Source organism: Drosophila eugracilis, unplaced genomic scaffold (genome assembly GCF_018153835.1).
Source record: "Drosophila eugracilis isolate 14026-0451.02 unplaced genomic scaffold, ASM1815383v1 contig_386, whole genome shotgun sequence".
NCBI classification, from domain to species: Eukaryota; Metazoa; Arthropoda; class Insecta; order Diptera; family Drosophilidae; genus Drosophila; species Drosophila eugracilis.
Genome location: NW_024573245.1, coordinates 167,184 through 191,960, shown reverse-complemented (window position 1 = coordinate 191,960; position 24,777 = coordinate 167,184). Strand labels below are relative to the sequence as shown.

Sequence of the window (24,777 nt, the reverse complement as noted above, 5' to 3'; positions counted from 1 at the left end):
CTGCAGTTGGATTGGGTGCGATTGTCTCCTCAATCATGCTTACTGGCGGCTCGCCAATGGTCTTCCTGTCCTTTGAACGTCTTGGACGTCCAACCGTGTTAGCAGGAAGTGCAGCATCGATCTTCTTGGCCTGCGTATTTCTGCCAGAACGTCGTGGTGGAGTTTGCGCACCTTTTGGCAGTTGCTGACCTGATCCAGTTGGGGTGTTTGTATTTCGCACCACATCCTCGATAATATCGTCTACTGTACTGCGATCCTCCTTTTCCTGTAGACGGCGTGATTTGCGTGTATTACTGGACTCGGAGCTGTCCCCTCCGATTGGATCAATTTGTAATGCAGCGTCCGGCTGCTGGAGTTGTTGTTGCATAGGCTGTTCCAGTTCAGTACTATTCTTTATCGAGGGTTGGGTTTTGTTGATGGTGAGAATAAGTCTTGGTCGCTGGTCCTCTGTAGGTGGAGTTATAGTAGAATTAGATTTGGCCTTTGGCTCTTCACCAGCGTCATCATGAAATTCGTAGATATCCTGACTAGTTCCAACTTGACTCGCGACTTGATTTTGGGCTTGCGCCTGAGTCAATGCTTGATTTCTAGCCTTTTTCTCAGCAGCAGTGAGTACAGGACTGGGAGGAATCGAAACTGCTGGTGGTGAATCTGCAGGGGTGGTCGCAGCTACCATTTCCAATGCCTTTCTTTGGAGATCGAGCTGCTGTTGCTGAAGTTGCTGTTGCTGCAGTAACAGATTCCTAGGAGGGCGTCCTTTTCTGCCTCTGGTCACCGGAGCTGTCACTGGTTTCCTCAGTCTGGTTTGGACTCCATTGTCACCTGGTTGTAATACAAATCCAGAATCCGCTCCAGGGGTTGCTGTTGCTGAATTAAGAGGGAAGCCTCCCAGCTTCTTTGCTCCTCTCGGTTGACGTCCCCGCTTGCCGCTGCCTCCCCTGCCTGGTGGTCGGCCAACAGTGGGTACGGCAGGCTTTGTAGGCGGCAATTGTTTGGTTTCCGTCTCGTCCTCCGTGTCGTGATCGTTAGAGCTGTTCACATTCACTGAAGGAGTGGGCATAGAAGACTCTTGGGCGACAGAATGTTCCACAGGCTGCGGTTTCAAAATACCAGACGATGCAACTGCTTGCATTTCCACTAGCCGTTTGTCATCTTTAGTAGCCAATGGAGTATCGAGTTTCTTGATCACACTGTCAATATTCACCTCCTTAGCTGACCAGTAATCGCTGTCTACTTCTTTAGAATCCTGTTCGATAAGCTCATCATGCTTCGGCTGTGAGATCTTTATTAGATTCTCCTCCGTTAACAATGAGGCTCCAGGCTTCGGTGAGACTACCGCCGAACTGGTGGTTGGGGTGGGTGTACGAATCACTGAGACACTTTCCGATGTTTTTAGGGATAAAATAGCCGGTGTAAGCTCCACATGACCAGGAGCAGGACTCTCCTTGGTCTGGTTTGGGTGATAGTGTATGGCATTCGTTGAGGTTGGTGGTTGTGCAATTTGGTTTGGTGGAGGTACAATATGCTGTTGGACAATCAATTTTGGGGTATTGGGAATTACATTAAGGGGCGCTTGAAGAGAAAGATTTCCTACTGGCGAAGACAATTGCTTCTGGTGTCCTGGCGGTAGTTGCTGCTGGTGTGCCTGTGATTGCGGTCCAACTCGGGACAATATTGTTGTAGGCTGAGGGACTTGGGCCACTGGACCTATAGGTTTGCTGGGTGGACTGTGAGGCAATTGCTGAGGATGTTGTTGCTGAGTAACACTTCTTGGTGGAAGCTGCGGATGATGTTGTTGTGATGCAAACATAGACGGTGGAGCTCCCAATTGAGCGGCTCCCTGAGGCGACTGTTGCTGCTGTTGAGGACCATGGAGCTGTTGTAATTTTTGTATTTGCTGCAATTGCTGTTGCTGTGATTGTTGTTGCTGGTTCAACTGCTGCTGCTGAGGCTGAATTTGCTGATGTGCCTGGTGTTGGTTGAACTGTTGCTGAGCCTGAAGCTGTTTCTGAACCTGATGTTGTTGCTGAGAATGATGTTGCTGGCTCAGCTGTGGCTGGTTTTGGTTCTGTTGTTGTGGCTGATGTTGCTGCTGTGCTTGATGGTGCTGCTGGGCCTGATGCTGTTGCTGAATTTGGTGATGAATAGCTGGCGTTAATGGCTGCGTCTGACCATGAAGTTGTTGTTGCTGCATATGTTGTTGTTGTTGTCGCTGTATCATCTGCTGATGCATAAACTGTTGCATGTGCTGATGTTGCTGATGCGCCGACATCTTGGCCATTAACTGCGGCGAATGTTGCTGCTGGTGGGACTGATGATGTTGCTGTTGCGCATTCACATGAATGTTCTTGTTAGGCGGCAAGCTGCCTAGTGGAGGCGAATTAGCCACTTGGGATTGGGTGGCCTGTTGTGGCTGCACGGTAACTACTTTGCTGATAATGGTTGGATGATGAGGCACTGGCATCGCTGGCATTTTTTGGACGGGAATCGGCATTAACTGTGATGAAGGCTGCAGATCAATTACAGATTTGGGTGACAGTTGCTGTGACCCCTGCTGTTGTTGTTGCTGTTGGTTTCTGGGCTGGTAATTGATTTGTTTATTGGCAGTGGGAGAACTGTTGGCAGCCAAAACTCGAGCTGTTGGACTTGCCAATGGACTTATGTTGCTACCTTGTGGACTAGTCATCAGCGCATGTTGTTGCTGTGGCTGAGACTGTGTTGCTGGCTGGTTTACCACAGGTCGCCCAACTGGACTCAGTTGACCTACCAAGCGGTTTTGGGGTCCGCATCGTCCTGGCGAATGAAGTGGACTGTGTGGAGAAGGAGCCCTAATGCCAACCATATAACTTCCAGGTTGTTGGGGGTGATGGGACTGCTGATGTGGAGACAGAACCATTTGAGGAACTACGAAATGAGGTGTCGGTTCCGGTATGGATATCGTTGGTGGTTGCATTATCAACGATTGTGTTCGCAGAGTTTGTTGCGGTGCTAACGGAGCCTGCTTGGGAGTCGAAGCTTGTGGCATAATATTCGGACTTGGAGTTGGACTTCCAAATGAGATCGATGCAGAAGCTGAAGCTGTTGTAGACGCCGCGCTGGAGTTAGAGCAATTGTTCATTACATTGGACAGATCTAGGCTGATGACGGGAGTTGAATTTACTACGCTTCCTGCTGAATGGGGGGCTGGCAAAACGGTCTGCACAGGCTGGACTAAAGGTTGTTGTAGTTTACTGATGGTTGGAGGTTCAATCTTAGCAGGGGAAGAGGATAAGCCGGATCCAGCTAAAGGTGATTTCTTCTGTGTCTCTAAGGATGGCAGCTTGGTGATCACGGAAGTTTGCGGTACGGTCTCAATACTGGGCTTGGGTTTCGACTCTTCCAGAGGTAAGTCTAACTTCGACGTGTCTCTGGCAAAGGAACTGGTATTGCTGAATGACTTTTCCGGAGACGAAGAGCTTTGCACAGTTTCATCAATCTTTAGACTAGGTCCACTGCTGTCAGCTTCATCAGGATTTTCTTCTGTGTCGGTATCAATCTGCAGATCTCTCTCAGATTGCGGTGTATCCGCCTTGATGTCCATCATATCCTCGTGCCTTAAACTTTGCACCGCCTTGTTGATTTCATCGGGATCCAAGACTTCAACGGGCCGTTCTGATTCCGTTTCCGGTTCCGGTTCAGGTTCAGGCTCTGTTTCGGGCTCCATTTCTGGCTCCTCCAGGATGGCTGCGGGCTCCCCAGCTGCCTCAATGGCCTTAGCCGCTAAAGCTGCCTCTTCATCGGGCTCTGCTATTACTAGAGCGGGAGTTTCTATCTCACTTACCGAATTCATTTCATCCATGCCATCGAGTGAGTAATCAGCTGTGGAGGAAGTACCAAAACTTTCACCCAACAAAGCGGATACGGCACTTTCAGTCTCTTCCTGAGAGATGGTCACGCGGGACTTGCTATCTTCAAGCTTGTCCACAATTTTAGTGGTACACGGGGGCGATGCGACTGGAATTTTCGGCTCATCTGTCAGGTTATCGAGAACAGATGAAGTAAACTCTGCAGAAATAGATTGCACAGCAGATTCGCTTATTCTATCATCCATCTGTCCGTCAAAGCCGGGTATAAAGATATCCTTCTTTTTGTTTACAGATGAGACACTTGTAGGAGAACTCTCCACTCCTGCCGCTGCAATTACTACTGCTGCACTATTTGCCACTGCTGTTGAAGATGTTGGCGTAGTGGCCAGAGCAGAAGAGGAATTTACCCCAGCTCCACTGCTCACAGGAGTCTCTGCAGACTGAGTGGACAGCATGGAGCTGTTGTTTATAGTTGGAGTTTTTGGTATAGGACTAATTAAGCGGGGTTTCTCGCGCGAGGGAGTGAGACTATCACTGCCACGACTCGTGGGGGTCTGAGGCTTCCCCTTCGGGGTGGTCAGCAGATCTTCGTCATCGTCGCCTAATAGACATGGTAAACTAGGAGATGGCTTGCATAAGGGTGGAGAAGAAACCAGCTTAGCATCCAACTGCTCTTCTGCATGCTTGCTAGCAGCTTGAACGTTGACAGTCAGCTTTCCAGGAGTAGGAGGCGCGGATAGGGTGGGAGCTACACTTGGCAATGATTCCCTACGGTGCTGTAGCATCAATTTCTCTTGTTTCTCCTCCTTGGATCGCTTCTTCTTCTTCTTTTTGTCTTTGCTCTTATGCTGCTCTTGCTGCTCCTGCTTGGGACCCTGTTTAACAATCTCTACTGATTGATTGTCTTCGTTGTCAGAGAATCGGAACACATCTGCCATATCTGATCTGTAGGTGGCGGCTGTAGATGGAGTGACTTCCTCTGGATTAGTCTTGCTGTCAAAGTCAATCATAAGTTGAGCCTCTAGAGCTCGTCCTGCTTCATCCATGTCCACGCTGTTATCATCATCCACTTTAGTCTCAACTTTCGCGGATTGCTGCTGTGCTTGATGATGTAGTTCTCGCTGAGTTTTTTCGCGCCGTTTCTTTTCGCGCTTCTCTTTCCTATGCCTCTCCCTATCTGCATGTGAAGATGAGCTGCTGCCTCCCGTCTGTCGACTTCTCTCCAGATGCTGTTGATGCTCATCCTTCTGCACAGGCAATGGATTCAGTGCTTCCTGATTCTTGGTGGTAGGTGTAGAGGGCTCCTGTTTGTAGGTTTGCAGCGCAGCTGATACGATTGGACCGGTGGTAGAAACACAGCTGGCCATAACATCCTTATTAATTTCTACTTGCTCTGGAAACTGGGACTCGTCCTCATCGGAAATTATGCCAAAGATAAACTCCATTTTATCATCTCCTCTCTTAGAAGTTTGAGCGAGTAAAGGCGCAGACGTGGGCGTGGGAGGTGAAGTAGTATGATGAGCTCCACCAGAGTTGTATATTTTTGTGGTAGAGGATGTATCCAGGCTCTTCGATTTTTTGGACTTCTTTAGGCGATGTCGTTCTTCCTTTGATAATTTTTCAGAACTTAAATCATTGCTGGTAGGCGAATTGCCTATAGTAGTGATGCTATTGATCTCCGTTATATTCCGCAACTTCTCGCGTTTCTTTTCTTTTCTTTCCTTGTGCTTTCTCCTTTCACTGGCTGAAACCTCTAACGAAATCGAAGTACTCTCAGTTTTAAGGTCATCAAAACTATCGAACTTGGTTTTGCACTCCGAAGAGGAATGAACATCAAAAATGGAGGGCGTCGTTGGAGTCACTAGCAGAGGTGTTGGTGGAGCAGATGTCTCCGCTGTAGAGGAGGACTTTAATCGTCTCTTGCTCTTCTTGTGCTTTTTGCGAGTTTCTGGAGAGAAGTCCTTGAGCTTTCCAGAATCAACATAGTTATAAGCAGCTGAATTATAGAAATCTCCAAGCTCTTTCTTTACCTCGCTTTCGGTCTTCAAATTGCGTTCATCTATTGAGGAATTAGAATCATGGCGAGACTTGAACTTCTGTTCGTTATCAGAGAGCTGCTCTGTTTTAATTTCTAAGACGGCAGTTGCAGACGGTTCCTGTTTGATCGCTAAATCAGGAGCTGGGAGGGATTGCGACTCCGAGTCAGATGCAATTCTGGTAGAATGAGAGTTTCTCTTACCAAGATGACTGTGCTTCATCACGTTCCTTCTAATCTCGTCCTCGGAGCTGTCGTCACCATCGCAAAGCCTCCTCAAATTCTGCTGCATCTGACGCAACCTGTTAGCATCAGGCAGGGAGCCTGCATCCTGGTGATCCTGATCTCCATGCTCTGCATCCGAATCGGAAGAAATACGCCGTTGGTGGCAGTCCTCATCATGATCATCATCGCTGCTGGACAGCCCAGGATAGCGACCATGAAAACTGCTGCTTCCACTATTACGATGATGACGATCTTCGAACTCTGTGTCCGAATCCCCATCATAGCTTGTAGATCGCTTCTTTTTGGCACGAGACTGCTTTAACTGTGAGAACTTAGCCTTGATCTTTTTTTCTTCAGCCTGGCGTTGCATATTTTTACAGCTCCTGGCTTTAACTTTGTCGTACATTGAGACATTTGGACAATCGTCTGGGATGTCAAAGATAGAGTGCTTCTTTGAGGCATCATCACTATCATCAGAGTCTGCGGAGCTTAGCATCATCAGTTTGGCGCGAAGCAATTTTGACGAAGAGTTATGACCTTCATCAGATCCCCTTGACGACTTGCGCTCCACACTTCGCCTGTGGTGGTGATGGGTTTTTCCACTCGATGTATTAGTGGCTGCTGAGCTGAGTTCCCCTGCAGATCCACTTCCTGCAGCAGAGATTCTCCTGTGAGGATTATGCTGCAGAGGTGTATGCTCTTCATCTGTGTTTGTGGATTCCGCCAGCGAATGTCGCTTTTTCTCGCGATGATGATGATGATCTCTTTTACTTTTATGTCTGGAGGATGAACTACTGCCATGATGCTGACTACTAGGTTGATCCCTTGCCTTCTCTTTTTTCGGTTGAGGATGCTGTTCCTCTTCACTCGTATTTAAATGCTGCTTGGTTTGGGAGGAGGTGTCAACCATCATCTCAATGGAGGGATTGGTTTCCATGGCAATAACACTGCTCTTCTGGTGATGCTTATCCCGACGATGATGTTTTGAGGATGAGAAAGAACTTCCTCCACTACTATGAGTCTTTGAAATGTGTGAACTACTATTTTTCTCTTCCTTGGAATTACCACTCTTGTGCTCTTTGGAGTCCCTACGATCGTTTAACCTTTGGTTACTGTTCTGGGAGGTCTCCATTCGTATGCGTTTCACATAATCCTCATTGTGATTCTGATGACTGGATGACTGACATGATACGCCACCTCCGGCACTGTGGTTGCTTTCCTGTGAGCTGAGACGTCGCTTATGCAGGCGCACTGGAGAATTTCTGGACAATTTTCGCGAACGATTCTTGGAGGCGCTATCTGCAGGGGTTGATGGAGAAGCAATCGGAGTACCGGGAGGTGCGACATCTACCGCGTTTTCTTTGTTGTGCTGGCAATCGCTAGAGGCGGTAGAGGGAGCGATATTGTTCTGGGAATAGAAGCTGGTGGACTCAGCGGTGGAATCGGTTTTGCTTTTCTGGTACGAGGAGAGTTCACGCATTTTGCATATACGAGCTTCTTGGTCGGTATCCACGGCGCGCCGAGGTTGCTCCTTTTCTCTGTGCTCCCTGTCTCGTTGATCCTTGTCGCGGTGGAGCTCCTTTTCCCTTTGCTCATCACGCAATTCCTTTCCCCTTTGCTCCTTCTCTCTTTGCGCCTTTTCGTGCAGCTCTTTTTCTTGGATTTCCCTTTCCTTTTGCGCTTTTTCGCGTTGCTCCTTTTCTCTAAGCTCTTGCTCTTCTCGTTCTTTTTTTTGCCGGTCCTCTTGAGCCCTTTTCTCTCTCTCCTTTTCCATTTCTTTCTCCTCTTTCACCTTTCGATCTTCTCTTTCTCTTTCCTCCTGCACAGCTTTACGCTCCTTCTCTTCTCGCTCGAGCTGTTTGCGAAGATCCTTCTCTCGTTTCTCTTTTTCCTGCCGATCCTTTTTCTCCCTCTCATGACGCTGGTCTTTTTCGGATTTATCCATTGGCTCTTCGGGCTCACTGGAATCATCTTCAATGCGTGGAGTAGCTGATTTGGAGGACTGCGATGTTCCAGAGTTCTTTCGCTTATCGGAGACCGAAGCAGACGACGAATGTTTTTCAGACTTTTTGTTCTTCTTGTCGCTGTCCGATCGATTGTTGTGTTTGCTATGTAATTTGTCGTGACTGCTGGTGATCTTCTTTGAACTGGAACTCGATGATTGGGATGAGGAAAAACCGCTCTTTTTCGACTGCTCTTCCTCACTGAAGGTCGGCTGTGGTAGCTTTTGTACATGTGTCGCTGCTGTGGCTGAGGAACTGTTACCGTTGGACGATGATGATGAAATTGATGCAGGTGTGGACGAAGAGGCTGTTACTGATCCAGAGGATGAGCTGATGGGAGTGCCCATGTTGGTGCTCCCCGGCACTGAGGCAGATTTCTGAAGTTGAACTCTTGGTGCCGATGGTTGAGGAGCATCTGGCACGCTTAAACTCTTAGTCAGATTGCCACCAGAAGCTTGGCCAGCTGATCTGGATTGTTTACCCATTTCTGGTGGAGGTGGTGGCGCCGGTTGCACAGCTGGCGGTGGGGCCGCAGTATTTGGCAATGGCGGGTGACTGGGAAACGGATACTGCAGGCCTTTAGTAGGCCCGGAAGTGGCAGCTGGTGAGGATGAGGCGGCGGAAGTTCCTCCACTTACTGTGCCCGGTGGTATAGGTTTGGTTAGCTGCCCCAAGTTTGCTGAAGGTCCCACCGAAGGTGAGGGGGATGGACTGTTGTAGGGAGACATCGAAGCTTGAGGAGAGTTCATGGGTGACAAACTACTTAGCCTCTGAAGCAATCCTGCCGTTTTGCAACTCGTTGAGTTTCCCAACCCACTACTACAACTTCCAATAATAGTAGTTGTCTTGCTCGCAGACAAATTGGGCAAAGCAGGTGAGGTGTTCCCGCTACATGGGCCGCCAGGATGTCGGGATACACTAGAAGATCCCACACCCGTATTGGAACTTGATCCCAATGCGAAATCACAGCTGGCTGGATCGTACCATTGATTTTTATTCAACCGTTTTAAGTCGTCATCAAAGACGCTTTTCTTGGCCAGTACGGATTTTACAATATCCGAGGGTTGGAGCTCATCTATGTCCAGGAACTTGTGCCGGGAGTTGCTCGTAGAACTGGATACAGTTCCACTTGAACTGTTACTATTTCCGGATGCCGAACTTGTTTGATGAGAACTCAGGCCGCTGCCCAAATTCATGTGCATGGAGAGCTGCCACGTTGGCGTGGCACTTAAGGCCGTATGTCCAGAAACATGTTCCCTACTACTTCCGCCAGACCATCTCTCGTAATTTTCCTCAAAGTTTCGGAGTCGTTCATCCAGTGACGGACTTCCTCCTGCATTTTGTCCAGGAACATCTGAATCACTGGAGTTGGAACTTAGTGAACGTGGACGTGCTGGACTGGCCATCAAACCAGAATTGGAAGATGTGGATCCGTGCAATTGCTGCGACTGCTGCTGGTGATTATGCTGGTGGTGTTGGTGGTGCGAAGAGGAACGCCAATATCGCGAGGATGGGCTGGGGAGGAATGTGGATCCAGAACAGCCCATTCCTTGACTTGCGTTTAGACTAGAGTTGTTGAGGGAGCATGACGAGGAGGATGAAACTCCTAAGCCTCCCAACCCTCCGGAAGATCCTCCCCCCAGTTGCTGCTGCAGATAGCTGTTCCCCGTTCCGCATCCACTGCTTCTAGACTGCTGTTGCTGAAAGAAAAGCACTCCGAACTTTGGCAAGGGAAGCAACATCACATCCCTGACTCTCTCCCTTGTTCTTTCTCTGGGAGGAGGCAAGCGGCGTGGTTCTGTGGGCAACACTTCAGGTCGCTCATCGCACAACGGCGTTCCAGGGCGAGATCCATCTGCACTCTCTCCACCGCTGGCCTCATGTGAGTGATGGGAATGTAGCTGATGGCCCCTGCCTCTGGAGACATGATGATGGAAATCATCCGCCTGCGGTAGACTACTAATTCCACCTAATACAGATCCACTAGACGTACCGCTGGTTAGGGATGAACTGGGCTGTTGCATTGTAGTGGTTACTCGTCTTCTCTTCGCAGCCAATGATGCGTTTATTATATGCTGCTGATCCATACTACTGGCTCCAACGATTCCATGCCGGAAAGCCGAGGAACTGGAAAGCGCCGACAATGCTCCCACATCGATGGACGGACGCCGGCAGCTGATCATCATGGATGGGGGAGCGGACGGCAGGTGGCCGGGGAACTTCATACTTAGGGAACCAGACGGGGTCTCGGAGACTCGCCGGATTTCACTTTTGCGGTTGAGGGGATCATGTATTACATCACAGTTCGACAAAGGGAGAGGACTGGGTTTGTTGATGCTCATGTGCTCGTTAGAGGACTCCAGCTGAAATAAAAATGATGTAAGAAATAAAAATAGGATCACATGTTTATATTAATATTTCAATTCTAAACCTTTTGGATAAAATTTAAAATATATTTCATAACTATCATAATTATGCCTAATGAATAAATTTTCTTAAAATTGCGAACAAGTTTCTTTCCAATAAAAAGTTTTACTCACCCCGCTGGTATTGGAATGATGGTGGTGATGGTGATAATCAATTTTGATACGCTTACGCGGACTAACCACGCCCTCATCACCACTGGACGGGCATTCCTCAAGTTGTTCTGCCAAATGGAAACGTTGATTGTAAACGGGGTGCAAGTCTTTGGGTGTCTTACCGCAACGTCTTCGGCTGAGACTGTTGCTGCCGGATCCAGTGAATCCATCTGACCCACCCGTCTCTGCACATGGTCCACCACCAATCCGACTGTTGTTCAACGTCCCATCGACGGATTCTCCAAATGCTCCTACAGATCCAGTCAAACAATTTACAGCTGTACCTTGTCGAGAAATAACTGGGGAATCGGAGTGGACTTCTTCGGGCTGCGTTGGATTTCCTGCACTTCCAGCAACCTCCTCAGAGTTACGGAACCGAAGGCGACTCACATCATTAAAGTCAAAGTCGACGGTTTGACGGGCATTTCGAACCATTCGATGCCTCGGCGCTAGAGCAGCCGGTGACATGGGCATCAAACTGGAGGAGGAACTTGCTACTAAGGGCATAGATGCGGCCGCGGGCACCGTTCCCGAGGTGTTGCCACTACTGTTTACTGAACCAGATGCTAGACTGGGAGCTGGCATCGCACTGTTCGCAATGATACCAATGCTTGAAGTGATTATGCTGTTGGTGCTTTGGTTAGTTGTACTGCTTCCGCTGGCCATTCCACTGCTAACTCCTCCTGGCGTATTGCTGGGGGAACAGCTGTCATTTGAATTGTTCTGGTGGCGGCTAAAAGAAGATGCGCGGGATCGGGATTGCGATGAGGAGGCAGTCGACTCATAACGACTAAATCGCGAATTAGAACCTGGAAAAGACAATGTTAGTACTATGGATTTTATTGTCATAGCTCATTACGATTTTGAAACGTACTCGAACTCTGTGGTTGCTGCTGCTGTTTTTCCTGTTTGTCGTAAAATGCGTCCTGACACTCCCTCGACGCAAAATCTACTTGCAACTTTCTTCCTCGCATGATCGTCCCGCGCATATCCTTTACTGCGGCTTGGGCATTCTGCACTTGGTCATATAAAACCAGGGCCAACTGCCTGGTTCGGTCTATACTGACCTTGGTCACGGTCCCAAACCGCGTGAACTGGGACTGAAGAAACGACTCCGAGACCTTTTCGCTTACACCATCAATCCAGACGCAGTTTGTGGGCATGGATTTGCCGAAACCCAGCTTTATCCGGTTACTGCCTAAGTGCTCGCCATCCATTTTACGCATTGCCTTCACCACGGAGACAATGTCCGAATACTGACAAAACGCATAGGCGTTTAGGCCCTGCTTCTTGATGTCGATCTCGATGATCTCGCCAAAGCCCTCAAAGTGTCCCCGCAGCTCACCGGCGGTGATGTCCTTCTCCAGGTTCCCGATAAAGAGTGTCCTCGTGGACTTTGGATGATACTCATCCAGCTCGGCCTCGTAGGGTCGGAACTCGTTATCTTCGACATCATAGCCTTGGTACGGTTCCACCTCGATCTTGCAGCCGAAGAAGTGCTTGTCATGTGAGACCTCCAACGCTTTTTCAACGTCATCCGGCTTCTTAAAGCAAACCAGAGCGTAGCGCTCCGAGTTTTGTCCAACCACCTTCACCCACGTGACCTTGCCGTGCTTTTTGTACTCATGAAATAGACCATCCTTCAGAGATGTATCCGAGGAACGGGCGGGAAGGTTACGGACACGTATCGCCAGAGGCCGGTTGTCTTCGGAATGCACAACCGGGTTGCCAGTCAAACAAGAGGAGGATCCGCTGGAACTTGAGCTACTGCTTGAAGATGAACTGGAGCCACAGCCTCCGCCTGCGCTGGTGGCGTTTGCAACATTGCTACTGGGATTAGAAGAGTTGCCTACGGAGGTAAAGATTGTACTTAATTGATCTCCTCTGTTTAATATTTTTGAGAATACTCACTGCTTACGGCGACTGACTGCAAGGTGCGCGCACTACGCCCCTCTGCCAAAGGGCAATTGCCTGTGGATTGGACGGGACTGGACGCGTGCGAGTGGGATGAGGAGTGTGATGAAGACGAGGAGCTGTGCGAACTACTGTAGCTGCTCGGCGATCGCGAGTGTGAGCGGCTGGAGGAGGTGGTGCTGCGTCCATGCATGTGTTGTCGCGTCCGGATCGGATTCGTAGAAATTCCATTGTCCACGGCGGCGGCCAAAGCAGCGGCTACATTTAGAATGTCGCCACTGACAGAACCGGAAGTGGTATTGGAACCAGCTCCCGCTGCTGCACCAGATCCTAATCCTATCGATCCTGCAGCTCCAGATGCTATCGTTGGCATCGTCGGAGTTGCCGTGGTTATTGTATTATTTAAACTATTACTACTAAAACTATTGTTTGTGATTGTACTTGTCGTAATCGATGGAGTAGCTGCAGCTCCTCCTGGCGATTCTGAACCAGAACGTGCTTCTCCGCTGCCCGCTGCTCCTGCCCCCTTAAGTAGCTTATTGAGTTTGCTGCTGTTCAGAAGCATCTTGCGCGAGGTAGCGGTGGTTAGCGAGTCATCCGCAGCACTCCCCGCATAAGCTACGCTGCGATGCACGGCTGTGGTCTGCGATTGTGTTTGGATCTGTATTTGTCCTTGGGCGGGAGATGGACAGGATCCTACGGCTCCTGCCGCTAGGCTGCTGTAGTGCGGGTGTTGAGAATTCTGAAGATGCGGATGCTGGTGCTGATGATGGTTGATCGGTGAGCTGCTCATTATAAAGCCACCGGCTGCTGAGGCGCCGGCATTGCCACTCCCACCAGGACTTTTTAATTGGGCCGTCGTTGCACCAGCGGCGGCTTCGTACCATGACTGTGGTGGTGCCACCCGCGCGCTCTGCTGGTTCTGGTGGATATTGTGGCTGCTGCTTCGGTCGCCTAGCGCCTGGGGTACTCCTCCAGCTCCCCCCGGTCCAGATCCTCCAGCTCCAGCTGTGCAGGCTGCTGTCGTCGTCGTCGTGTTGCTGCTGTTGCCGCTGCTGTTATTGCCGCCGCTGTGACCGCTGGCAGAACCATTCCTGTACAGGCGATCTCGGTTTCGCGATCTCTCGGAAGATCCTCCTACCGCTGTTGCGGACACAGACGCAGAGGCGCTCACGTGCGATGGACTGGAGTGTGAGTTCGAATTCGCCAAGGAGGCAGAGTTGCTTGGCTGATACTGACTGACTAAGCGGCTGCTGGTGCGGTCGTAGTAGTTCCTTTCGAAGCTATTTGTCGGGGGTTCCTCTGTAGACCTGAAATAAGAGGAAAACCAAAATTGTAGGTCTCATCTATGTATGTTATTTGTAACTATTTATAGACTAACATTTTGCTTGTATTGGTAGTTCTGAACCATTTTTTTTTTGCTTTTAATAGCTAATAAATGTATCGCATCTTGATGTCAAACTATATTCCAAAATATAAACCCACCTCCGCATATTATATCTTGGTTTTCACTGGGAAAATCCTTGTCGTGGTAAGCTTCAGAAGGTAATTGGGGATTATTTTCACAGTCCCAGAAGCGGGCACCCCACCATTTGGCCCTATCATCGGTAATAACTCTATCGAAATTATTGCTTTTCCACTTATTCGCTTATTCTTAGCACTACTTTGGATCAGCACTTAAAGAAAAATTTCACTCGAGCAAATAAATAAACGGGCGCCAAATAAACTGACGTGCGACCCAATCCGCCGATTTCTTCTTCTTCCTGTTACTCGTTTGCGTCTGTTAACGCGGCAACACACACGCACTAACAAAAACTCTCACACACGGACGTGCCTGCACAAACGCACATTGACGCGAAGGGCACAAATACAGCGGCAGAATAAGCCGGGACCAAGAGAGCCACGTTCTTTGCTTGTTTTTTTTGTTTTGTTTAAAAGCCAACCTGTTCCTTTTTGTTTAATATTGGAAATATTTCTTCACTTTTGCCCGCCTTATGACTAGCTTCACGTTTTTTCTCGTCGCGATTTGCTATTTATTTAATAATTCGTTTAACAGCTTCTGCTCGTTTCGCTGATTTCGTTTTGTGCTGATATTCTTGTGCAGCGCTGCCAGACTGTCTGGTGCTCACGTGACGTAAGCATTTGACGTAGATTATTCGATAACGTAATGCCCTAACGTAATGTCATGTAGAAGTCGTGTCGATAATCGTTTCAGTTGTAAATTAACTGTTTAGTTGAAACGAACAATTCAATTTGCCTAAATTAAATTTAAATTTGTTAATTAACATATCTTGAATATATAATATTAATAAATTTTTTACATTTTTCATCTACAATTTCTCCATAGGTTTATTCACCTAATGATCCGGAGCTCTAACACCATTATTGTATTTTTCTTTTATAAACAACTCAGTTAAAATGTTATAAGCAAAATTATAGAATTCATATATAAAAGTTGTTACTTCCATTACTAGAGCGAACGAAATGGACCGAACGAAAGGTATGTTTAAACCGTTATTTTTACCTGAGTTTCCCGATTTCCATGCTAAAAACAAAGCCGTTTAAGGCGCAAAGCAACCCCCTGACAAATTAGAGCACAAAAGGCTCTACTCACCCCATAGACTGTTTTCTGAAGGGAAAAAGAGGGCTCAGTTCAGCGTTTGTCTTATTTAGGGGTAAACAGCACATCCAAGCACAACCTTTCTTATATGACCATTGTTGAGGTGGCCGAATTGCGTTTCACCGAATAATCTCGCAAGAGTTTCTTAAGAATATCAAAATGCAGAAATGAAAGCAAGAGAAAAAATCGGAAGTTAGGTAAATTTTAAAAATGTTCAATGTTTCCTTCTTTTGTGAACTTCCCCAGGCCAGCATACATTTTAAGCCACCATTTATATTCCAAGATATTGAATTGAAGCCATCTTAGTTTAGCCCAATCCCAAATCCTCTATCGCTGGCCAAATAAATATTTTTTAAAGCCACATTAAGCACTTTAAGCAGCATCACTTAAAACGACCATATAGAACACCCGGATACCATAAGCATCCTGCCGTGTATGTATGTGTTGGAAGGGGTATGATGGTAGTATATAATATACACATACTATGAACATAGAGGGAGATGGAGGGGGATGCTGCAGCTCTTTGTCGCAGCCCAGGTCATAGCTTGCTGGCAACAGCAGCAGAGAACGTACTAGACCAAGTGGCTACGATGCACAGGGCATGACTCAGGCGGGTATCGCCTAAATGCAATACAGTCCTCCCTGGACTTAAGCAAACCCATGTTCGGAATTTGTAAAATATTCTTATACCATTTTCATATTTAAAGCTATCTAATAGTTTACCAACATTTCTGAGTCGTGCATTGCTAAGTCTGAGTCTCACGTTTATAATACGAATATATTAATATACATGCTACTGTATGTAAAGGCACATCTAGGAAATGCAGTTCAGTGGAGAGAAAATGGAAAGAAGAGTTGAGATGAAACCGTTGCCCGGCATGCGCAGTAGAGCCCATCGGAAAAATCAATTCAGCTAAAAGTGCGCTCGGTTCAGGGAATTGCAGGGTCACACCAACCAAAACAATGACAACGACAGGCTCCCCAGCAATAACAACATTACTAAGCAGCATTGGTGGGTGGAGGCCGGTTTGTGGTCAGTCCAAGTAACGCTGCCGCCCAAAGCCACCCATAGAACAACCACAGCCGCAAAAGTGGGTGGACATTTAAGGACTGCATTACTGTCATGTATATAAAGCGCGACTGTGTGTGTTGGATCGGCTATGTATTGCCAGGAAGACGGGCTTAAATGGCTAAATCGTTGGTGCAGAGAAGAAGAAAAAAGGTATGAGCTTAACTTAATATAAAAATGTTCAATTTTATTTTAAGATTGATGGCACTACAAAAGACATGCAAAGATAAAAAAAAAATAAAAAATATCTTATGGTTTTGAAAGTTACAGTCAAATGCCGCGACTGTGAAAAAGGATTTACATTTAATAATTTTAAAATAAATATTTTCGGCCTCACAGCCATATTGAGAAATAAATATATTAATAATAATATCCCTTTATCCTGTAGGTTCATTTAGGAAGTGTAATTAAAATCCAGTTCATTCTTTACTTCATATATAGAATTTAAATGCAGAGAGTATCTTTCTACACGTGCAGAGTATCTTCGGTTGGCTGGACTGCCACCGCGCAGTTGTCCTGTCATTGGCCTGGCAAAAGTTGCTCACCAAACGTCCTTGTTTGAGGTTATTTATGTGTATTTTTGGCAGGGTCTCGTACATATAGGGAGGGGCAGAATAAGGAAAGGCTACAAGTCAGCAGGATAATTCAAAGTACATACAAACCCCGTAAGCTTTTACATAAGAGTTTAAACAATTGGAGGAACCCATTTATAGGCCTTCAATTATTGTTGATGGCGTTCCCTCCAATATCCCTGCTACGCTATGCTCCCAAGTACCGATTTTGTAGCATAAGATTAACATTTATATGAAAAAATATTCCTATGGCCTCTACATTTTCAAAGTGTACAACTAGTTATTTGGATATTAGCCCTTTGCAGTCGCAAATTTCTTGCAAGCTTACAAAGCTTGCTTTGATTGGAGAACTTTTATCATTTAAAATATGTAAAACAAATAAAAAAAATTTTTTTGATGTGTTTTTTATTGCATTCCAACAATTTTTAAGCTAGTACTGCTCCATTCCGCTCTTTTTTTTTTAACGGGAAATTAATATGGCTTATGCTTGTTTGAATGGTTGCTGATAATTACAGAAACTTTTTTTTCTTTTTCAGGAGGGACACACCCTCACGCCTATGACCTATGGTTCTATACAGCTGCAGAATGAAAGGTAAATTCACCAATAATTAAAAAACCTGAAATTTATTTAAAATTGTTCGTTTTCTATATTTACAGGCAACATTTCGATAAAACAAGTAAAAATCGATGATGCCGTATAAAGCGATTTAATAAAGAAACATCAGCAATTGTAACTACTTTTAGACCCTCTTAAGGTTATGAAGTATGCCAAACTATTGAAAGCAACCTGACTAACTAGCTGACTATCTGATTAAAAAGAAGTCCTGCAAGTTTAATTCTGTACAACTGTGTGTTCAGCTCTTGATATAGTCTGAGGGCAAATTTGATAAAAAAAAAAACATGGGGCAAGGCAAGGAAATCTCGTGAAGGTGGGGGCACCCCCACCGTACCCACGCTAAAGTGACGCAACCGGAAGCAAAAAAAAAAGTGGGAAGCAATGTGGGAGATGCCTATAAAGAATAATAAGCTGGGCTAAGGGCCCACGGAAAGAGCTGGACTTTCGCAGGCCGACTCAAAGTATTGAATGAAACTTATGCAAGACGAATGCTTAGATCGGCAGAGGGAGCTAGGAAAAACTCAGGAAAGAGCAACGAATTTTCACGGCGCCTGCGCGCTCTAAATTCCACTACATAATGTAGAAAGGAAATGCTGCTGCTGGGTGGGGTGAATTACATACGCAAAGTACATATATAAATGGCCAGGACATCGGTAGTCTTTCATATCCTGACTGCCACCCACAGCCGTAGGGCCATAAAAACAACATCATAAGTCGCAACAACAAATTCAGTAAAAGACAAAAATAGCGGAGTAATAAAAAGTACCAGAAGCTAGAAAAAAATCTAAAAATGTGCGCGAGACTTGAAAAAGCACCCGCCATCCAACCTTAGAGGCTGGGATTGTTTGGAAACGAGGTCGTGGAAATGGAAAATGAAAGCAGTTCGAAGAGACATTGGTGACGCCATGTTGATTTTTACAGGAAGTAGTTCTGCAGTGCTCTTTCAAATTCTTCTGGTCTTCCTGTCCCTCTCTCTCTCTCTCTCTTACGCATATGGCTATTTCCTAATATCGTAACTGCATTGTGAACGGACCTCCATTGGGAGTGGCATTAAACTGTAACTTAAACGACATCACCATTTAAATAGTACTATTAAGGATAAAGATCGAAGCCTTTTGCACTGCCTACTTTTCAGAGCAGTATCCTGTGCTCAAGAAACCCAGAAATAACACCAAAGATATCAGATAGTAGTCGTGCCTAAAAATAATTTTGCTTGCATGACTTAAGCTTTTTCTGTCCCATTTTCCGAGTGCACTTAATTGTATTAAATTCTGTCAAAGTAAGTCTAAGTCAATGATCATTTTTAAGGAAATCTCAATGCTAATTTCATTAACTCTACTCTGACATTAATTCAAAAAAATCAAACCTACTGCAATGTGCGAGGCACTGTTAACCCTATCTGCACTTTTACTGCCACCATTTGCATCCTTGTTAGACATAATTTATTTTGCTCATTTAATGCATATCCAATTTGGTTAAGGGCGAAATGGAATCCAATCCAATCCAAACTCGCTAACTTTGTTTGCCAAACTCAATCAAGTGAAAACAGGCGACAGTGCAATGCAAATGGGCTCGCAGAGATGCAGATACACAGCCACAGATACAAACGCACATTGCAAATGAGATACATAATCGCCTCTTTCAGGGGCTGACAATTTAATTAAAATTGATTTTCGGATCAATATTTTCCAGGGAAATTCACAGTTGCAGTTGACGTTGTGTTCTGTATCTATATTTGCTGCCGTTCTGGTTATATAAGTCATACATACACACACGGCAAAGCACAGAATTCGGAGAGTGGGTTGGATACATCCATCAGTGTGCGAAATTTAATTGCATTTCCTCCTCTCAATCTCAGTCTCTCTCTCATCGGCTCTCTCCTTTGAATTAAACTGAAATTTAATGAGCAATATATTTGTTGGGAAACAATCGTATCTGTCTCGCTCGTCTGCTCTTTTTTTCCACGTCCCTACAGCCAGAGGGCAGCTTAGGATTGATTATGAATCGATCATAATTTTACTATTTATTTCGATGAATCGAAAAGAATTTGAAGATGCATCCCAAGAATGTTTCCACATATCCCTTTATGTAGTTGTAGGGCGATAGATAAACATTGGGAGTGGTGAGACAATAATTATTGATGTGGAGATGTGGAGCTATATGAGCGAAATGCAGAGCCTTTATGTATTTATGGTCCTTGCTCTTGTAGCTCAGGGCACCTTACAAGTTCAGATAATTGGTTACTTTGTCCAGATAGTTCCAAACCAACTCCAAGCCAGTTGAAACCAAGAATACATCAAACACCCGAACACATCCCAAGAGTAGAGTATTGGGGCGTATCCGCTGTTACTAAAACGTGGCGTTGGCCCCTTTTGACATTCTATGGCCCCTTCTGCACACAGATACAGATAAAAATAACCGTTCTCTGATGAGGTGGCTGTCCATTCAATTTAAACTGGCATGATTTCCTTCTGTTCATTGAAAATAGCAAGAGAACTAATCTAAGATAATCCAAATTTTATATGCATTCATTAAATTTATTTTCTAACAAATAAAAAAAATTAGCCCAAACTGAGATTAAATAAAAACAATAAGTTTTCAGCTATGTAATTAAACAGTTTCACAAATCTCACTCAAATCTCATCCAGTAGCGAAAAAAAACTGGCAGATGGCTTCGGCGGACGTCATTTATCTTGAAAACTATTTTTAATGGAAACAAAAAGCATCATCTTTAAAAGAGGAACCTTTTGGCAATTTTCGAAACTTCCAGTATTTATTCCAGCAGAATATAAATCTTACAAGGGAACAACTTCTTGTTCTTCATCTTGTTATGAGTACTTTTCCCAAAGCCTAATGAACGACACACAAGTCTAATTAATGCACAGATTTCTATCACGCAGCGAGACTAGAGGCCCTCGCTGTACTTGTACTTCTAAGTAAACAATGGAGTCTGTAGCACTTGATGATCAGCATCAATACGATGGGATGATGTTGCACCATCTTTACAGTAATAATAAAAACAAGCTAAGAAGAAGGCAGCGCTTTATAAGACAAACAAAGCGAAGCAATGTCTTTTCGCGTATCGATTGAGTAACCACTGCCTCCGAACTGTGCATTCCGCCCCTTCTTGCTCCCTGGGCCTCTGGTTAGTTGTCGCAACCAACAAACAAGCTAGTAAACTGGGCGTGGTTCTTGGTTGGCACATCTCTTGGAAAAGCAGGCAGATAGAAAACATTCAAAACGAAAAAGGTTTGTATGGCCAAAAAGATTCGTAGACCTAGAAGCTGCTGGGACGATTTGTCATCCTCCTCCAGAAGTAACCATTTATAAAAAGTACTAAAAAGTACACTCAAATTACTAATCACTAAGACTAAACTAAGAGGGAATCGGAAAGCAAAGAGAGTTTTAGAGTTAGGAAAAAGGTCAAGTCAGCTAACATCTTCCAAAGTCTATTGACCCAACTGGAAACTGTATCGTGTGGAGTCTTTTTTATTTTTCTTGCGTTTAGCCTCGAACCAAAACAACGATATAAAGACAACAAGTCACTCAAAAACCTTGAACAGCTATATTCATTTCTGTTAACCTTTTTATATTATTTGCTAATTTATTTATGTTGTTGAATATATGTATGTATGTACCAAATCCAAATATGTTTGTTTAGATTTATTGTCACTTTGTGTGTTTTTTTGGGTTTGGTCAGAGCAATATCTTTGTGTTTGATTTCCTTGTTAGGACCGGTTTCGGAAATCTATTAAGTCCTAAGTGGGTCACCCACCATCGAAATCAAAAATGTTATTGGTTCACTGACTTCCCGCATGCATGTTGAGATACAGTTGCAGCTCAGCTGATCAAGTCAAGTGCACTAAGCACACATTAAAAGTACAACAGAGCTTGAATTGGGCTCAATTGAAAGCAATTGATCAAAGCTTTTGAGAGAGAAAACTAAACGGGGGGTGAATAAATCCCAAAAGATCTTACATGTTCCAAAATATATCGGATTGTCAAAGAGAAAATGTACGATAAAATCGTACATCGGTTTAATACTAATGATTTATCAATAGTTAGCAGTGGTAATTCTAGAGGTTTGCTCTCTAACAAAAAGCAAATGCTAGACGGAAAGGTCAATGTGATTAGCAAGGCTTCGAACATTTGACTGACCGACTGGCAGACGCTTAAACAAATAGACTGACTTCGGAACTTACATCACTATCATCGTCATTCAATGGCTGCCTCAATAATCCAGGACTTGAGGCAGGCAGTCACGCTTCATGGATACGCACCTAAAAGTACAATAGAACAGAAATGCACAATTAGTGTTTTAGAACAAATCAATGCAAATTAGAGCCTGTCTGATAAAAAATAATCAATTGAAACCCCAAACATAAATTAGGATTAAGAGTCGGATTTTTCCAAAAAGGACTTTCTTCATCGTTTTGCGTTCCATGGCACAGATTTAATCTTTTCTTCCAAACGACTAAAGATTGAAAGTTGCCTTTGTATTTTGAGGCAGATTTATTTCTGCTTTCTGTCTCAGACAGACCTCAGAAGCTTTAATGATGATGACGCAGATTTTCGTTGCCTTCACTAAAAATAACAGGAGAGAAACTGAGAAGCCGCAGAGGTTAAAACGAGAAAAGAAAAAGGCGAACTATGATGTATTTTACATTATTGTATAGGTATGCAGTAGTATTGAGTTTTTATTGTCAGAGATTATATAAATAAAGTAGAGCAGGAGAGAAGCTGGCGGCCGATGTATTTGCAAAACGTTGAGATTTTACTTTACCACCCCTTCTGATTTTCCGCGGTTTCTGTCGAAACTTTGCTGCTATTTAATGTTGCTGTAATCTTTCCTTCATGCGCTTTAATTTGTTTTCTTTTTTCGTATTTTTCGTTTCTTGTTATTTGCCAAAAGTTTATTGATCTCTCGCTGACATTGGAGAGCTGCTAGCCACCCAAATGCCAAGCAGACAGAAAAGATACATAGGAACACGCAGAAAGAGAGAGGCCATAAAAACAAATACAAATACAGATCGAATAAAATGGTTGTTAAAAAATGATTACACGAGGTTTTTTTTTACTGGCATGTTTGTTAGATTTAAAAAGAAAATTTCTTATATATTCATACGAGTATCTCACTACAACAGAAGACAGACAAAGTGATCTCATTCCTTAACAAAATAACTTTATAATCCCAAAATAAACAAAACAAAATATAAACTTGTGAAAAAACCTTTGCTTAGTGACTGAAGCCCTTCTCGGATAGCAAAAAACATATATAATAATATTAAGAACATATTATAAACATCCAATTAAGTAGAAAGACGTACTCTTGATACACATTCGAAACAAAGTCTTCCTTCTTTTAATTTTTTTGTTATTGAAATTTTGGTTGAGCGCACAATGGGTACAATGCTCAAAGCCAGAATCAGCATCAGCGTTGTTGGGATCGTCAGCAGTAGCAAAAACGTCATTATCGACTCAAGATGACCGCTATAACAATTTGTTTTTAACGCCGAATGTGAATTTTGTTGTGATTGCTATTAGTGTGCAAATAAATATTTGCAACAAATCGAGTTCGTTGCACCGCCGCAGATTGGCGACCGGTGTTTGTGGCACGCTTGCCTAGCGAGGCGGTACCGATGAGGGGGAGAGGCATAGGGGCCGAGATCCCGAGCCCACATCCAACAAGTGTTGGGTGAAAGCCGCCAAATCGCACAGATACGAATATCAATTCAGATACAACCACAGATGCAGAAGCAAGGTGGCAATTACCCCGATTTGCCAACTGCAACTTTGATTCACTCAAAATTACATAGGGTTGTCAAATAAAAATCTCTGGTAATTAGGGTTATCTAGAGAAGTCGTTGAACCTGAATTTGGCATCGACTCTTTTTTCTCACATTTCAAAGTATAAAGAATGTTGTTATTGAGGGGAAGGCAAAATTATTTATAATAAAATGTATCTTTTATTTTAAATGTTTCGCCAAGAAATTGTGCCATTCCTGAAACATCTCTGGTTCATTAAATTGTCAAAGTGTCAATTATGGTGTAAGCCAAAAGTATTATTTCAGCACTATCAAGATACGCAGAGGCCATTTTAAAAACCTTCAGCCGAGAAAGTAATTTAAAAATGGTTTAAGAAATGACAATCCAAAAACACGGGATCCAAAAAATTGACAGTTAATGGTAACCCACTCTAACTCTTTCCTAGTAGAATCGGAAACTAAGTGGATCTGCGGAAAATAATACTGGCGATAGTCTAGAAGTTATTTGCAGTCTCAGAAAAAAAGTTAGAGCAACCTTTGGGAAAAAAGCTGCAGGAAATCTACAGGGAGATGAAAAAATGGAATTTTCTTTCGTCAAATCTTAAACCATTTCAAGACTGCCATTTTAAGTATTTCTCCCAAAAGTATTATTAAAAAAACACACTAAGAACACAAGCTCTTGAGCTCAAAGGAGCAAAGGAAATAAATGTCGTGAAGTAGAAATTTATAATTACTATTATTATTCAGTAGTGACTAAGTTATAATCTGGAAATCTGCAATAGACAAATAACTATTGGGATGTTCCATACAGATTTCATTAAACTAGTTTACGGCAGCGGAAAGGCTAGACTACTGGGCTAGCTAGCTGTCTTTGCCGTGCAAACTTCTGTCTTCAATTATAATACCCTTAGCCACGGTACAAATACGCTAATGTGAACGTGAGTGTGTGCCTGAGAAACACAAACATAAAATGCTGCCACTTAAGCTTTAAACTGGTTTTCATCGTCAGACTGGAGCGGCCAACGAAAACAAATACATAACTCAGTTTTTAAGTGATTAGTGTGCAGCTGTTAAGATGATCATGGGAAAATGAGTTCCTAGATTTAATAGAAAACATTATTCTTGATTTTTGAATTCATTTTGAAAGAATTATTACGATTGGTTCTTATTTTAACACCTTAATTTTGTCGACTTTACAAACTTAGTCAAAGAACCTCTATTTAAGAAAAACGACTCCCTACATTGCAATAACTATCGCCATAAGACATAAAGCATTTGTAAAAACCTTCATACGAACAGATTACTAAAACCTGTTAACTATTTGATTAATTTAAAATATTGAAAGTTTGAGCTCCCTTTTCGTTTCAGGTACTTCGACCTGATATGCCTTGTTCTCCAACTTAAACCCATGGCACAACGCGGCCAGACTAACATTTTGTTTTGTATTTTTTTGGTCATCGGCCAGAGTTGGCAGCACCTACGTGAGCCGCCAACCGGTTTCGAGACTCAAAGGTAACTTGAATAACATTTTAAC

The 24,777-nt window shown here is 44.3% G+C and overlaps 1 protein-coding gene across 1 annotated transcript in view; it reads right to left on the bottom strand.

The window, feature by feature from the left end:
- Positions 1 to 24,777, bottom strand: part of LOC108104173 (protein split ends) — a 43,578-nt gene that overhangs the window by 5,274 nt on the left and 13,527 nt on the right. The window contains 5 exon segments of the mRNA XM_017210080.2: positions 2 to 10,471; positions 10,649 to 10,755; positions 10,810 to 11,496; positions 11,562 to 12,536; positions 12,599 to 13,911. Of these exon segments, the coding sequence (XP_017065569.2) occupies positions 2 to 10,471; positions 10,649 to 10,755; positions 10,810 to 11,496; positions 11,562 to 12,536; positions 12,599 to 13,911 (13,552 nt within the window).